Raw genomic sequence first — 14,573 nt, forward strand, 5'->3', positions numbered from 1 at the left:
TGGCATGTGAGTTCAACTCACGCTTGACCAGTTTCTTTTTCATAAACGTCTCTAGATAGGAGCATTTTTATTTTCTTTTAATCAAATGTATTTTTTTTTAGAATGTATTACTTTTGACAGAGTTTGATCTATGTAATTTAGTATAGAATAAAAATATTGATCTTAATTCTTTTTTCTTATTTCATATATTTTAATTAAATAAGATAAAAGTTTGTGTGTCAGTCTACGATATGTATGTGATAGTCTAAACAATTACGTACACATACAAACCAATTTAGCCGTTTGAGTGTGATTAGGTAACGACGATTATTTGGATGTATTCGTACTAAATAATCTTTCATACTAGTAAGATTTCCCGGAAGAATAACAATATAAATATTGATTTATGTTATCATACAAAATTAATACGTTTATTAAGTCGCGGAACAGTAGAAGCTCCGTTTTGTTTTGTTTTGTAAATACCTCTATATGTAAGTAGTAATTTATCAGAATTGCGAGTTATATAAGCATAATATGGAGTAGTATAATGTTCCAAACCTACTCGTATTCATAACAATTAACTGAGTTGTAACTCGCACAAATCTGTTATAAACACAGCATTATTTGAATAGATTTGCAAATTGAAATTTAGTAAATTTAATTAATAATGTTTTGTATTAAATGAAAGCCTATTAGTAGCATTCATCGTACCAGGACTTGAAATATTTCGGCGATACAGTTTTAGAGAATATACTTACTTATATAACTAGATTAGAATTTACCCAAACGGAGTATGTGCATAATATATTATACACATATTGTGTTTGGGTAAATTTAGCCAATTTAAGTATTTATAGGTACTCATTTTAAGCAATATTTATTTATTTATATTAAGCACCAAAGGGAGATATTGTACAAAACTTGTTTGCTTAGGTACCTCTGTCCCATTCGTGTTTTTACCGTGAAGCAGTTGTGTTTGCATAGCTGTGTTTCTGGTTTGAAGGGTGGGATATGGCAGTGAATTTATAGGGTACAGAGGAATAACAACTGAATCCTCAGGAATGGCAACGCATGGGGGAGTATCATGGGCGAAACAGTATATTTTGTTATGTTCATGGTAATGCTTATGTCTACAGATGACAGTTACCACTTTCTATCAGGTGGGCTATCAGGTTGTTTGCCATTATAAGTTGCATAAAAACAATTTTTTTGTTTAATTTAATGTCATTCTGTTTGATGTAATTTGTCTTTGAATGCTACATGTAATATAAAAATAAATATGAAGACTGCAAATAGTAATTAGGTATGTAGTAAGTAGTTTATTGTCTATTGAAATATACATATAGATAAAAACTCACCGATTATGCAGAATGGTCGCCTCAAGAATTTGAGGCGACCCATAGAGCCTTGGTACCGTGATCTGCATCCTGATGACCATAATCTGAGAACAAATACAAATATATTAGCTAGATATACTCGTAGGGTAGGTCTGCGTGCCAGTCGAACTACTTAACTCAAAAATTAATAAAATAATTATTATAGGGTTTTACTAACACCAATATATTTTCGTAAACGTAACATCGAAGTTCATGAAGTGTATAATGGGCAACGCTGTATACTCTGTTATGTCCAAGGTACTACTTTCTATAAGGTGAACCGTCAGCTTGTTTGTCACTCTAAGTTACCTAAAAAAAACTTTATACATAGTTACTAAGGTTAAACTTTATGAACTTTTTTTGAAATATTATGAGCATCACGCTTAAAAGGTCAACTTAACGAACATATAGGTATTAATTTCAGATATGGTTGATTTGATTCTGAATTCTTATTCCTAATTCTCTATATCTAATTAATGCCAAAAAAGGTAATATTTTTAGAGCTGATTGAATAATGCGATTATGTCAAACAATATATATATTTTCATAGTTATTTTGGCCAAAAATTGTTTGTTACGATAAACATATATATGTACGTGATGAAAGTTAAAGAAAACAGATATTTAGACTGGGCGGTCGACCGTTTATCACGGTTCGTCGACGGTTCCCATTTGGAGAGAAATAAGCTGTCTGCCTATCACTTTGGCCGCTTTAGGAAGTAAATAAACATGTTTATTTATAAAAACAGAAAGTGGTTCTATACAAATATATTCTTTTTCTTATAAACAGTTCAGTGATAATTTCATCTAATAAGTTCATCTAAGTGTCATCTAATGGGAAGTGACGATAATGAGAGAAAATGGCATTACCATGGTTTGTAAGGACTTTACCTCCAATATGGTAGTGTATGGCTAAAGTAATATGTATAATAGTAAGCTAATAATACACGATTTTACGTGTTATATATAAAAAAAATCTGTTTTGAAATGTACGGTAATACCTCACATTAACTAGTAGTTCCACTTCAAGCTCCTGACACTTTTGCAAAAGAAAATAGAATAAAGATTGTACTACGGATCTTCACTTTTTGAGAAGTCACCATTTTGATTTGAAATCGTCCTTCCAGCGCGTCCTCGACAGTCCTTGATCGACAGTTCCACTTACATTTCCTCTTATAAATACTCTTCGTAAGACCCAACATTTTATTCTTTTGTTGCTTCAAATTGAAAGGAACGAAAGCAAATAAGTTTCTTTCTGTATTACAAGTTAGGATTATGTGTGTGTGTACGTAGATTTTTCTCTGATTCTAACTGAATTACCTTAATCTACAAAATTATTGTTACATTATTACATCGTTACAATTTATCATATTTTCGAATAATTTTTTTTACAGATTTTTATTCAAAACGAAACACTAAAATTTAGACTTCATTGTGATATTATTGTCATAGAAGTTTTGTTGATAGGTAGGTATAAAAAAATATTATCTTTAGCTATTTACTTACAACGAAATTAGCTTTGGATGTTTTCATTTTATTTGTTTAATAACATTAAATTTGATTTAAAAGAAATTATCATTATTTATATAAGTGATTTAATATTTTATTATAATGAATTTTAATATATAATATAATTGTTATAGGTTTACGTTTATGTATCTAAAGTATAATATATAAATATAAGGAAAAATATAAACTTCTAATGGAGAAATCGACGGAAAATGGTGTTCGTAAAAGAGATAAATAATATGTGTGAAAAGGGGTCTCGCGTGAAAGTGACATATAGTGCTTAGTGTAGTATATCCCATGGGACAATAATAGATTTGGGTAACGCTGTATTGTAGATACATTAATTATTTCAGTTGGGGACATTTGTAGAACTATATTTCAATATATTAATAAGTCACTACTATAATTCTAAATAATTGAGTAATGTCAGCATTTTATTTCCGAGAAAGTGATGTATTTTATTAGTATCTGAATAAAAAAGGATATTAATATGTAAAATATAAATATAAGCATTTTTTTAAATGTATAGGTATGGGTACTGTATTTTGCAACTTCGTCCGTGCGAATTCTTTTTTTTTAATCCTTAATATATATGAGATATGAATTAATAATAAACATACAATTAAACACACATACACATATATATATATATATATATATATATATATATATATATATATATATATATATATATATATATAATAAATCTAGCTATATATAAAAACGTTTTACTTCCATATTGATCTCATATAGTTAACATACTGATAATTTTATGGATAAGATAAAAGCGAATCATGAGGTTTAGATTTCGATTAACGAAACGGTTAGTGATTTTAAGTCGATCCTATCAATATTATTAAAAAATATAGTGTAATATTTAAAAATTAAACCGATCAAGTACAAGTTGAATTCACACGCCTAGGGTTCCGAACATAGATAAGTAATAAAAATACCTTTACTTCTTTTCTTATACGAAATAACTACCTAATAGTTATTATTATTAATATTTCTATTTGTTATTTATTAATTTGGGTCCAAAGAAAATAAAATATTTTATAAATTATATTTATTGCAATTTGTGCGGGATAACAATATGTAAAATTATTCTAAATGTTATTTCTATATCATTAGTAATTGCTGGGATATAGGGCAATAGGACAAAGTCGCACTATAAGGCTTGTACCTTTTTGGTTCGGAACCCTAAAAATGAAGTTCAAATTAAGTGATTATAAAATGTTAATAAGAAACATAATTAATTCAATAGAGAAAAATGAATCTTTTGAGAATCGTCTACGCTGGTAGGTAAGCTACATACAAAATATTTTAAGAAATATTAAAAGTACATATGTACTTTACGAGGCTTGACATGAGAATGTATATTGTATATTTTTTTATTTTACGTTATCAGTACAGTCAAAAGAATTATGCGTTAGTTCTTACGCTGTCTATTTATCTTCACGATGTATTTTTATATATCATGTCTAAAATACACATATTTCAATATTTAAATAATATTTACAAACATTTTCATATCATATAAATAATATATATCTACCAGAGGGAGACTTTATACAAAAGTCGATTGCTTAGGTACCTCTGTCCCATTCGTGTTTCTACCGTGAAGCAGTTGTGTTTGTATGACTGTGTTTCGGTTTGAAGGGTGGGATATGGCGTGAATTTACAGGGTACAGAGGAATAACACCTGAGTCCTCAGGAATGGCAACGCATGGGGGGTATCATGGGCGAAACAGTATGTCTCTGTTATGTCCATGGTACTTATGTCTATAGGCGACAGTTACCACTTTCCATCATTGTATAAATCCATTCCAATCCATTGTATAAAAAAATAAATACAAAACTTAAAACATCACCAAAAGACTAACTGCGGTTGCCAACTTGCCTGCCAAGCATGGCAACTACTAGCCTATGTTCAGTAGTAGACAGATAACTGGTTATATGAATAAAAAAATATCTATCAATATAATATGTACGAACAATAAACTTTGCGGATACCTCCAAAATAAATTTAATTGTTATAATAGCCGTGGATAAATTTTCCACAGTCTAAAATTGTAGTGAAGTAAATGTTTAATAAGATCCAATGCCCTGCTTTAAATGGACAGAAAAAGTAAATAAAAGGAAAATAATGGAATGAAAGCCTATTGAAGCGGAGCAATCCGTCTACATTGAGTGACGAATCACTTCACGCGCGGAAAGCTCTCCGAGCTTATCTACGAGTAGGTACCTATGAGTGCGTCAGTCTGTTACTGTGCTAAATTCGTATCTATAATATTAGATTATATAGATATTTTATGTGAATTCATAAGTTATTTATGTAGTATATTGTTCAATTTACAGTTTGGGTACCAAACGGTTAACACTAGGCTCCGAGCAGCGATTTAATAAATTGTCTGAGAATGTCTCGTTTAATGGTGTCAACACGTGTCGAAAAACGTGCGTGAACAAAATGGCAGTCGGAGATTGATGGCTAATACGGAGAATTGTGGAACTTAGTGGTGGATACTCTTAGTGTTGGCAGTCACACAAGTACTAATGGTAGCAGAATTAAAATAATTCTAATTCCACTGGTTGTTTGATTCGAATTATTTTGTTTAATTATATATCACTATATAGACTTCGGTAAAGCATTTCATTACTTAACGATAGTTTCTGTTAAAACACTTTCTCATTGTTTAAATTCCGTTAATAGAAATATTATTTAATCAGACAAGTAGGTATACCTATTGTTGACATATGTATTTCGGAAGATAGCACTAATTTATATAATTTGAAGATATTTTCACTAAGTTGTAATTTTAATTTTAGTACTATAGATAAACCAAGTCAAATTTAATATGGGCGCGTACGCGCGTGCGTGTCTGTGTGTGCGTGTGCGTGCGTGAGTGCGTGTGTGTGTGCGTGTGCAAGTGGGTGCATGTGTGTGTTTTAACATTTAATAATAAATAATCACCTCAGAAAAAACTCGATCGCAAACCAAATAACAACGACGGTCTCCATGTAGAACAAAACGATCCCAGCTTTCGCTTCGTATTCTTCGATAGTGGAGAATACTGACAGCGACAAACACATGAACACCATCAGGAACCTGGACAAAATACACAAACATGTATATCCTTAATTTAACAATCCATTTAAATTCCACTGTTGCAATGGGCCGGGTTTCTTAATTTAAAAGGAGGATATAGTCTACTATTATCATGTTGGCCTCGCTTGATATAGGGTTTTATTTTGTAGGTACATTCTCTTTCATTGATACTTTGTTTCTATACATATATATTCTATTAATTCATTTAAGTGTCTTGCATATTCGTAATAACACTTGATTACGTTAACCGTTTACACGCTGTTATGTCATGACTAAAAAGGAATGTCTAGTTTAACAAATAAATTAGGCACGCAGAATCTCTATGGTGCCGTTCTCTATTATTTACACTATAGCAACAGATTATATACTTATGTAATTAATCAAGAATCGATCGTTAGATATAGGTGCATAAGAAGTTTATTATTTCAACTTTTATATAAAAAAAACCTGCAACATTATTGAAGTACCTATGTTATTATGTATTAAATAAAAATGTTTTTATCCGTATAAATTCCTATGTCTTGACGGTGAAGAATATAATGTTTTACAATTTTCTTTTAAGCAATAAGGAGACAAAGCACATACACCAGTGCAAAAGAAGGGAAACTTGAAATAAAACTTTAAGGTAGTTGTTCATCGTGGTAATGTTACCTAGGTTAATATCCTTTTTCACTGGGGTGTCTAGTCACACAGTCTAGTAATGTGACATGAATACTATTCTCCGTTCCTATAAATTGTTTTGTGGTGACGGTACAAGAATAGAATCTTACCATTCCTTATCAGCCCTATTATATAGTGTGTCGCAAAAGAGAGATTCGTGCAGTGCAAGAGAAAAATACTTGAAATAATATACTATACTAAGTCTTCTGCCCAGTTATTCTTAATATCTTCTTCTTATAGGAAAAGAATTGCCTCGCAGTGGAACGTTAATGAGATGTTGGTTGTGTTACGAGTGCAACTTTTCCATGGTCATTATTTTTATTGGCACAAAATGTTTTGTTATTCTTACTGGAAGTTGATAACTATCATGAAAACAGTGTTGTTTACAAATAGCAAAAGTGGGTTAATGTCTCGGTGGGGAGGACTTACACAATCATATGATACAGGACAGCTTTTACACCCCTGGGTCGTTCAAGGAAGTTGTAGAACTTGGACTGTAGGCGGCGGTATCGCGCGTCGCGTCGCGTGGCGCGGTAGCTGAGTGGCTTTCCGAGCAGCGACATCCGCGGCGTCGCCAGCCGGTCGCCACCACTCTTACTCTCACTGCAACGACCACACGGGAGCGTCTCATACCTTAGATATACAACAAGTTAACAACAGAACAAATTAATACTCGGTAGGTATAATTTTATCCTATTCAAGTTGTTGAAATATGTTTGTGATCTCTAATTCTTGCTATTTTTAATTTTGTCAATTGTTAAAAAATGTGGTGTATTCTGTTTGTAGCCAGAATTTGTAATCTATGTTCGTTAGTTATTGTTTTTAGAATATTGAGAACTAGATGTATGAATAGTAAAAAAAATCCTAATATCATGTGGTTTTATTGTATATTTAGACAATTGTATAGTCTAGATGATGTATCATGTGTACAGTACAGTGAGTATAATAAAATAATAATTAAATGTACCTAATTTAATGTGTACATTATGTCATGTATATTCTATTCATGAAGGAAACTGAGCCCGCCAGAACCTAAATAGATTAGATATCTACTCTATTGCACGACAATTCTCATTCGTGAATGTAAGTAAATAACTAGCAATTCATCTAGTAGAATCGAGTGGATTATTTAGTAAGTGGACTCAATTATTTTAGAGCTACACACATAACTAGTCTATTTTAAAAACATGTAACGTATATAGTTTTTAGTTCATATTTTATTATAGTAACGTTACTGAGAATTATAACGATTTTTGTATTAATGTACCGCCCATACCAAACTATTTGTAGGTACATGTTATTACACGTGGTCATACCTGTATGAAGCAATAATTACTACATAGCATGTTTAGTCGATATAAGCTTAAGTCAACAGTTTGCTTATAAGGGTAATAAATTATGGATGTAAATGTTTTGATTCATCGGCAAGTTTTATTGATTTATACATATAAGGAATGTATTCTCAGAAATGACGAATTCGGTGTTGTAGCAGTTTAACACACAGCCGGACCTACCAATAGTCGAAGGCTCAATTCTCGTTTGCATTGGTTTAGGTATTTTTTGTATATAATAGCATGTATTTATAAAAAAAAAAAAGTATTTCTACCAGTTGTATAGTATTCGTAGTGCTTTGTTTAATTTGGGATTGGTTGGCGTTGTACACAACACCACTGGACGTCCAGTGGTATTTACTATTTATATTATTTACATCGTAGTGACATATTTAAATTTTACTTTATCATATCTTCATCATTTGAGAGTCTGAAAGCAAATGATAGAACAAAAATATCAGACAATAGAATATATAAAAAATGTAACAGTATTATATCTAAGTGCCTTTTGTTATTAAAATAAAAATAGAGTAGATCATAGTGCTTTTATAATTTAGGACGACACTTTAAAAACCCGTAGATGAATAGCTATGCTAAAGTTTGGTCGTCGGAACTGAATCGTGCCTACCAGTAAGCTATTCTGTGTCGGAGATTGTTCCGTTTATGTTGTGTGCGGTTTTCACCAACCACTATTAATGCCTACTTATTTTAATTCTCTTTACAGTTATTAAACTTGAATGTAAATTTCATCGTATATAATAAAACAGGGTATGTAAATGTTTTATACAGAAAGAGAATTAGCTACTAAGTACAGTTAGCTTTTTGTTCTTATTATCTTATTAATTAATATTTTATGATTTTAATTGAAAAATTAAAATTTCTATAAATATTTTATCCTAATTCACTCACACAAAGCGCGAGTTACAGCTAGCCTGTTTATAAAGCGTAACGGAAATTAAACAATAGCATTATAATGCTAATTTATAATTTAGGTACAAATATTGTTGTTGACAGACAGTTTGACGTATAGTTGGCATCTATGAATAATTTGCGCTACGCTTCATTATTTTAGATGCATCACAAATCACGACTAACATTAAGAGATGAATTCTCTAATGTAAAAATAAAAATCAGCAACAGGTAATATATAGCGACATAATTCCATACAGGGTTATACGAAGTTAAGCAAGAAATATAGTTTTAAATTAAGATTCACAACTGTCATGTTACCAGTATTTTTTAATTATAAAGTATTAATATACACTTGGTTGGATAGAAATAGAATTTTAAAGGTATTTAAAAATTGTGGTGTACTAGATACTCATTACCTCTACCTTATTGAATCTATCTATTTATACCTACCTAAAAGGTAAAAATGCATATACCTATGTGGTGATTATGATGCCAATAAAGTTATATCGATCTATAAATGTAACAAATTAATGTATTATTGGTTGTGGAACGAGCTCCCTTTACTGGCATTTTGCCAGAATAATACAACATGGGGGTTCTTCAGGGTCGGCATTTCGCCCTAATACCTTTGGTAGTGCTGTCACACAAAGACAACTGATTTCGCTCTGAATTAAAATTATCACTATCACCATAAATACCTAAACTATCTAACTTTATTCCTTTAGAATACATTTGTATTTTAGACAGCGCTGCAGTCTGATAGTTGTTCTCAGAGTTTTTTACTACTCTACGGTGATGATACTAACCATATGATAACTACCCTCAATAATTAGTCTTATTCAGATTGCCACAGAAAATAGGATAATGTTTTTTCGGATATATATTTAAATCATTAGCGCAACGTATAGCCTAAATGGCTTGATGGAATTCTACTATTACATATGTGAAAGTTTGTAAAGATGTTTGAATGTTTGTTACTAAATCACGCTTAAACGGCTGAATAAATTTAAGTGAAATTTGATACAAAGATACTTTCTATACAAGGTATCTAGTGTAATGGTTAGGCCATTACACTAGATACCTTGTATGAACGCCGGCAAAGCTGGGGAAACTAGTTAGTTGTATGATAAACCAAATTTCATTCAAATTTGTATTTTTACACCAAATAAAAACTTATTATTTATATTTTAGAGACGATTTCGTGACTTTGTCACATTTGCTTGTGTGAATCGTATTGGATTCAAACAATAGACTCAGTGATGCGTGCGAGTCGAGTGTTCGCAATAATATTAGGAAAGAGAACGAAATAGAAAATAATCGTGAGTAGTAAATGTGAGCAATATTATACTTTACTTAGTTTTGTTACAATAAATATATTATATATTATAATACATTTTATTAAGTTGATTATTATTTAAGTACCTTTTATTGAATAATATGCATGAAGCCGATTTCAATTCAGTTGTATTATTTTTTTGTTTGTGTTGTTGTGAAGTATCGGACCTCCATCATTTCTAAACCGTTTTCAATATTTTTTTTTAATCTGAAACGTCATACTTGTAAGTATAATCTTATTGTAGGTAATTAGTCTCATAAAATTTTTATTAAAATCGGTTCAATGATTTAGTTTTAAAATCATAAAAGTCTTTTTTTTGTGAAACATAATTTTAATTATTTATCTGACTGTCTGTTATGATTTCTCAAAGTAACTGTAAAACTGTTATATTTTACCTTACTCTCAATTATTATTATCAAAAATTTGATCTACCCGTGCGAAACAGGCCTGTTTGTTGGTATAGTACTCGTATATAAAGCGTTAGCGATCTGCCAACTGTTGGTTGTATCGTCGATGCTTCATATTACGCGTATACCCAGATAATATTCTCGTTCATACGAGTTTATCCACAAACTAGTTACATTTGAGGTTTTCAAGTACTTTTTTAGTCTTTCTTTTTTCTAAGAAAATCATTCTCACAAACTATTTTATTAGTTTTTCACATAGTAGGTAAACACAGTTTATTTAATTTTGATCTATAACACTCAATCCAATAAGAAGTACACAGAAAGAGACGTGCGAGTAAGATACAATAATTAAGCCACAAAACCGTGCTCAACCACATAAATACACTTTCGTTCACAGACATATCTGTACTAAAATCATGCCAATCATCATTGCCTAAATATTTTTTTTTTACCTTAGTGGTAAAAATAAATATTATTTTACCGGAAGTATAGACTTAGAAATTATTTCTATTAATGGTTTTAAAAAATACAAAAAATTGCATTTTTTAATACCATTTTTTCTTTGTGAACTCATTAAATATTGACATAATGAATTATTGGTTTAATTCTATGACTGTTCGTTTATCCAACAGGCATATAAAATTCAGTAAAAAATGGCAACAATTGCACTTTATAGAAATGTCTTCTGTTTATATCTAATTCGATAGTGTATCATCTACATTCTTTATTAGCTTGTGGACCAATATTAATTGTCGTCCCTATATCCTGGTCGCTGGTCAAATTTACCCGTCTTAATATAAGTAACGTGACTATAATCGATGTATGACCACATCGTAGTTTAATGAATCTGTTTTTACATTATTTATATAATAATAGCTATATTTGAAATAGATAAATTAAAGTGTTCATAGTTAATAATTATGCAGCAATTCAATAGCATCATAAACAAGCTGTTGAATGAGGGTGTAAGGTAAAATGTCTGCCGAAGTTTCGGCCTTAATTATTCTCACGCGATGAATATTATATTATATGTGTATATGTAGCTAGCGGTGAACACTGCCGTTATATTAAGGAGTTAATTTTCGTAGGAATACTTTGCTTTATGGACTGTTTCATTTATAGGTGTACAACGTAGGTGTGCTTTATTTCAATTTTGAAATTGTTCAGATAATAGCTTTTCTGTGATTCATTCGTAAGTAGGTTATTATAACGTTGGCTGCTATTGACAGTTCAATTTCATAACATACCTACATTTGGGACCAAATAGGAATTATTTATTACATGTTTCATTGTTTGTTTTGAGGTTACGTAGAATTCAACGTGTAGACAGCGTAGTGTAACTATATATATACCTGCTTACATACTATGTGGACTCATTTGTGTTAGTTTGAAATATTTTATGTGTAGGATAGTCATATATTAGTTGGTTGTTATGATAGTGATAACAATGAGTATTCGTAATTTATGCGTTCGCGTATTGTTCATTTTCATTGAACTGAAATTCGGAAGTTTGTACAATTATTGCACTTAAATGAAACTTTCTGATAAAGTGGTACGCGAATCTTTCGAATAGTAGATTGTAGGGAGAATTTATTTTACATATCTTTTTCTAAAAGTTTTATGGCAATATAAGTTAATGCAAAATACTTATTATGTAAATTCAATATATATAGCTGGCGTCTGTCTTCTGTTTTAGCAGTTAGTTGTGCCCAATAGCCAGGTCTTTGCCGAACCCTTAAGAGCTTTGATTACGATTTATTGCATTTTTTTATTTCAATGCAAGTAGTATTGAAATATGTCTCGTCATATACACTTGGAGATTTTCCTATTTAGCTACCTATATTTCGACGCAAATGTAGAAGATTGAAACCATTTTACAGCGTTTTCTTATAAGATCTAAGTACTATCAGAAAGTTTTTGCTTGCAAAATTTTGAGTTACTGTAGTGTAAAAATATTTTTCTAACATTGGTTATGATAAATATGCATAATAAAGATTCAGCAACATTTGAGTGTTGAAGATATTTAAATATAAATTAGTACAGTTCGAATTTGAGGTTTAGCTTATTTTGTATAGCATCTGTTGAAAAAAATGTTATATGGTAAGAGATATTCTCAATACTTTTTGTTTAAAATATCCTGATTGCCGTGACAATTCTCAAAGGACAGTATTTTGAAACAATTTCCTTTTATTTTTATTTCATAATACACTGAACATAAATATTTTTAGTAATTTTCTTTTTTATAGATTTTTATTAATTTTTGTCGATTCTGCAGTGCAAGTTAATAAATAAACAATTCTCAAATAATTCATTACTTTCTATAGGTATAACATATAAATAGGTACTCGAATGTAAAAATAAAAACTATGAAAATAATATAACAACTCTAGCAATTATATTTATATAAGTTTACGAAGACTTTTTGAAACGATATATCTATGTTAAATACCAGGATGTGTAATGGTAGTAACTTTAATGGTAGTTATTATTATTAATAAAAAAAAGCGTGGAGTGGCCTCACTAAAAAATATATACTCTATTTAATTTTATCTTATAGGTACTAATTTGCTCCCTGACTGAACATAAAATATATAGAATACCCTACTCTGACCTACAACCATAACTATTATAATCATCTGTGCTAGAACCTCGAAATTTGGGATAACATTATGAAAAGGTTTTTATTACAAAAAAGGGTAAAGGGTTTTTATAAGGAAGCTATATCGTTAGTAAGTTTCTGGCTTTTAAAATAAATTGGTACTAAATCAAGATGAAGATCGATACATACAGGGTAACTTTTAATTTCTTTTATAACTATAATATAATAATATTAAATATATCAATTGTTCTAAAAATAAATCGTTTGCATCACCATTAGGTATACATTTATAATATACCACGCAACGACATTCATCTTGTCATAACTATCTACAACATTTGTAATTAAATCAGCTACAAAAGATGTTAGTATATATTTGATTTATCTTTTGAATTGTAGTTTACATTATCTTATAAACAGAATTGTGTATTAGAAAATTTCAATGTTAGTTTTATCATCTACATAAATAGATGCCTACACCATCGTTGGTACTATGACTATATTATATTTAGATATATCTATTTTACCATCTGCCTATTGGTTTCGACATTTTACTATTTAGGAGGCCATTTATCGTACTGAGAATTTCGTCATATTTATCTGATTGGTAAAGAATCTTTATGAAAGGTATGAACTTTTACTAAAGATACCTGAGCACTAATAATGAGTAACGACATAGTGGAAAAAGTCAGCGAAAAACTCGAATAGAAGCATATCTGTTATACAACTATTGAATCGTTAGGGGACTGAAGGAAGGTCCGTCCTAATTTCAAGGACAGTTAGGAAATACGTTAACGAAAATAGAAACTATATGTCACTGTGATTAGATTTTGGTAAAATTTTGAAAGTATTTCTTATTTGGTAGTCTGCTGTGGCAGGTAGATATTTGTTTGTTATAGTTTACTGATATCTGTTGAAAAGTCAAATAATACCTGAATATTTTATCTTAAATTTAAAAGTGGCTACCTACACATCCTGATATTAATATATGGTATAAACCCAATCTTGAACGAGAAAAAATAAAAAATCGATGTATATTACGTATAAATAAATGTATTCATTATTACGAAATTACTGAACGAATTAAAGTTTGTATTGTTACCAAACTTATAGTATATGGTTATGATGAACAATGGACGTCTACAAGTTTCTACAAACTTAGTAAAGGAGATTTTATTTTACAAATATTTGGGACAGAAGTTTCTTATCGTTATGGAAAAGTAAGATATATTGTACCTGCATTATAAATAGGTTGAAAAAATATCTACCAATGATTTGATCCCGTGGGATTCAAACCCACATTTCCCTGCTGCATCAGTCGGTAAATTATAAATTGACCGACTGATAGTGTTATCTATT

The 14,573-nt window shown here is 30.1% G+C and overlaps 1 protein-coding gene across 1 annotated transcript in view; it reads right to left on the reverse strand.

The window, feature by feature from the left end:
* Positions 1 to 14,573, reverse strand: part of LOC113518284 (potassium voltage-gated channel subfamily KQT member 1) — a 68,352-nt gene that overhangs the window by 50,477 nt on the left and 3,302 nt on the right. Inside the window, exons 2-4 of the mRNA XM_052903042.1 lie at positions 7,059 to 7,232; positions 5,835 to 5,969; positions 1,338 to 1,420 (exon numbers count right to left, since the gene is read on the reverse strand). Coding sequence (XP_052759002.1) covers positions 1,338 to 1,420; positions 5,835 to 5,969; positions 7,059 to 7,232 — 392 coding nt within the window. The remainder of the gene's footprint in view (positions 1 to 1,337; positions 1,421 to 5,834; positions 5,970 to 7,058; positions 7,233 to 14,573) is intronic.

The sequence above is a fragment of the Galleria mellonella genome, unplaced genomic scaffold (genome assembly GCF_026898425.1).
Source record: "Galleria mellonella isolate WM207_F2 unplaced genomic scaffold, CSIRO_AGI_GalMel_v1 utg132, whole genome shotgun sequence".
Classification (NCBI taxonomy): domain Eukaryota; kingdom Metazoa; phylum Arthropoda; class Insecta; order Lepidoptera; family Pyralidae; genus Galleria; species Galleria mellonella.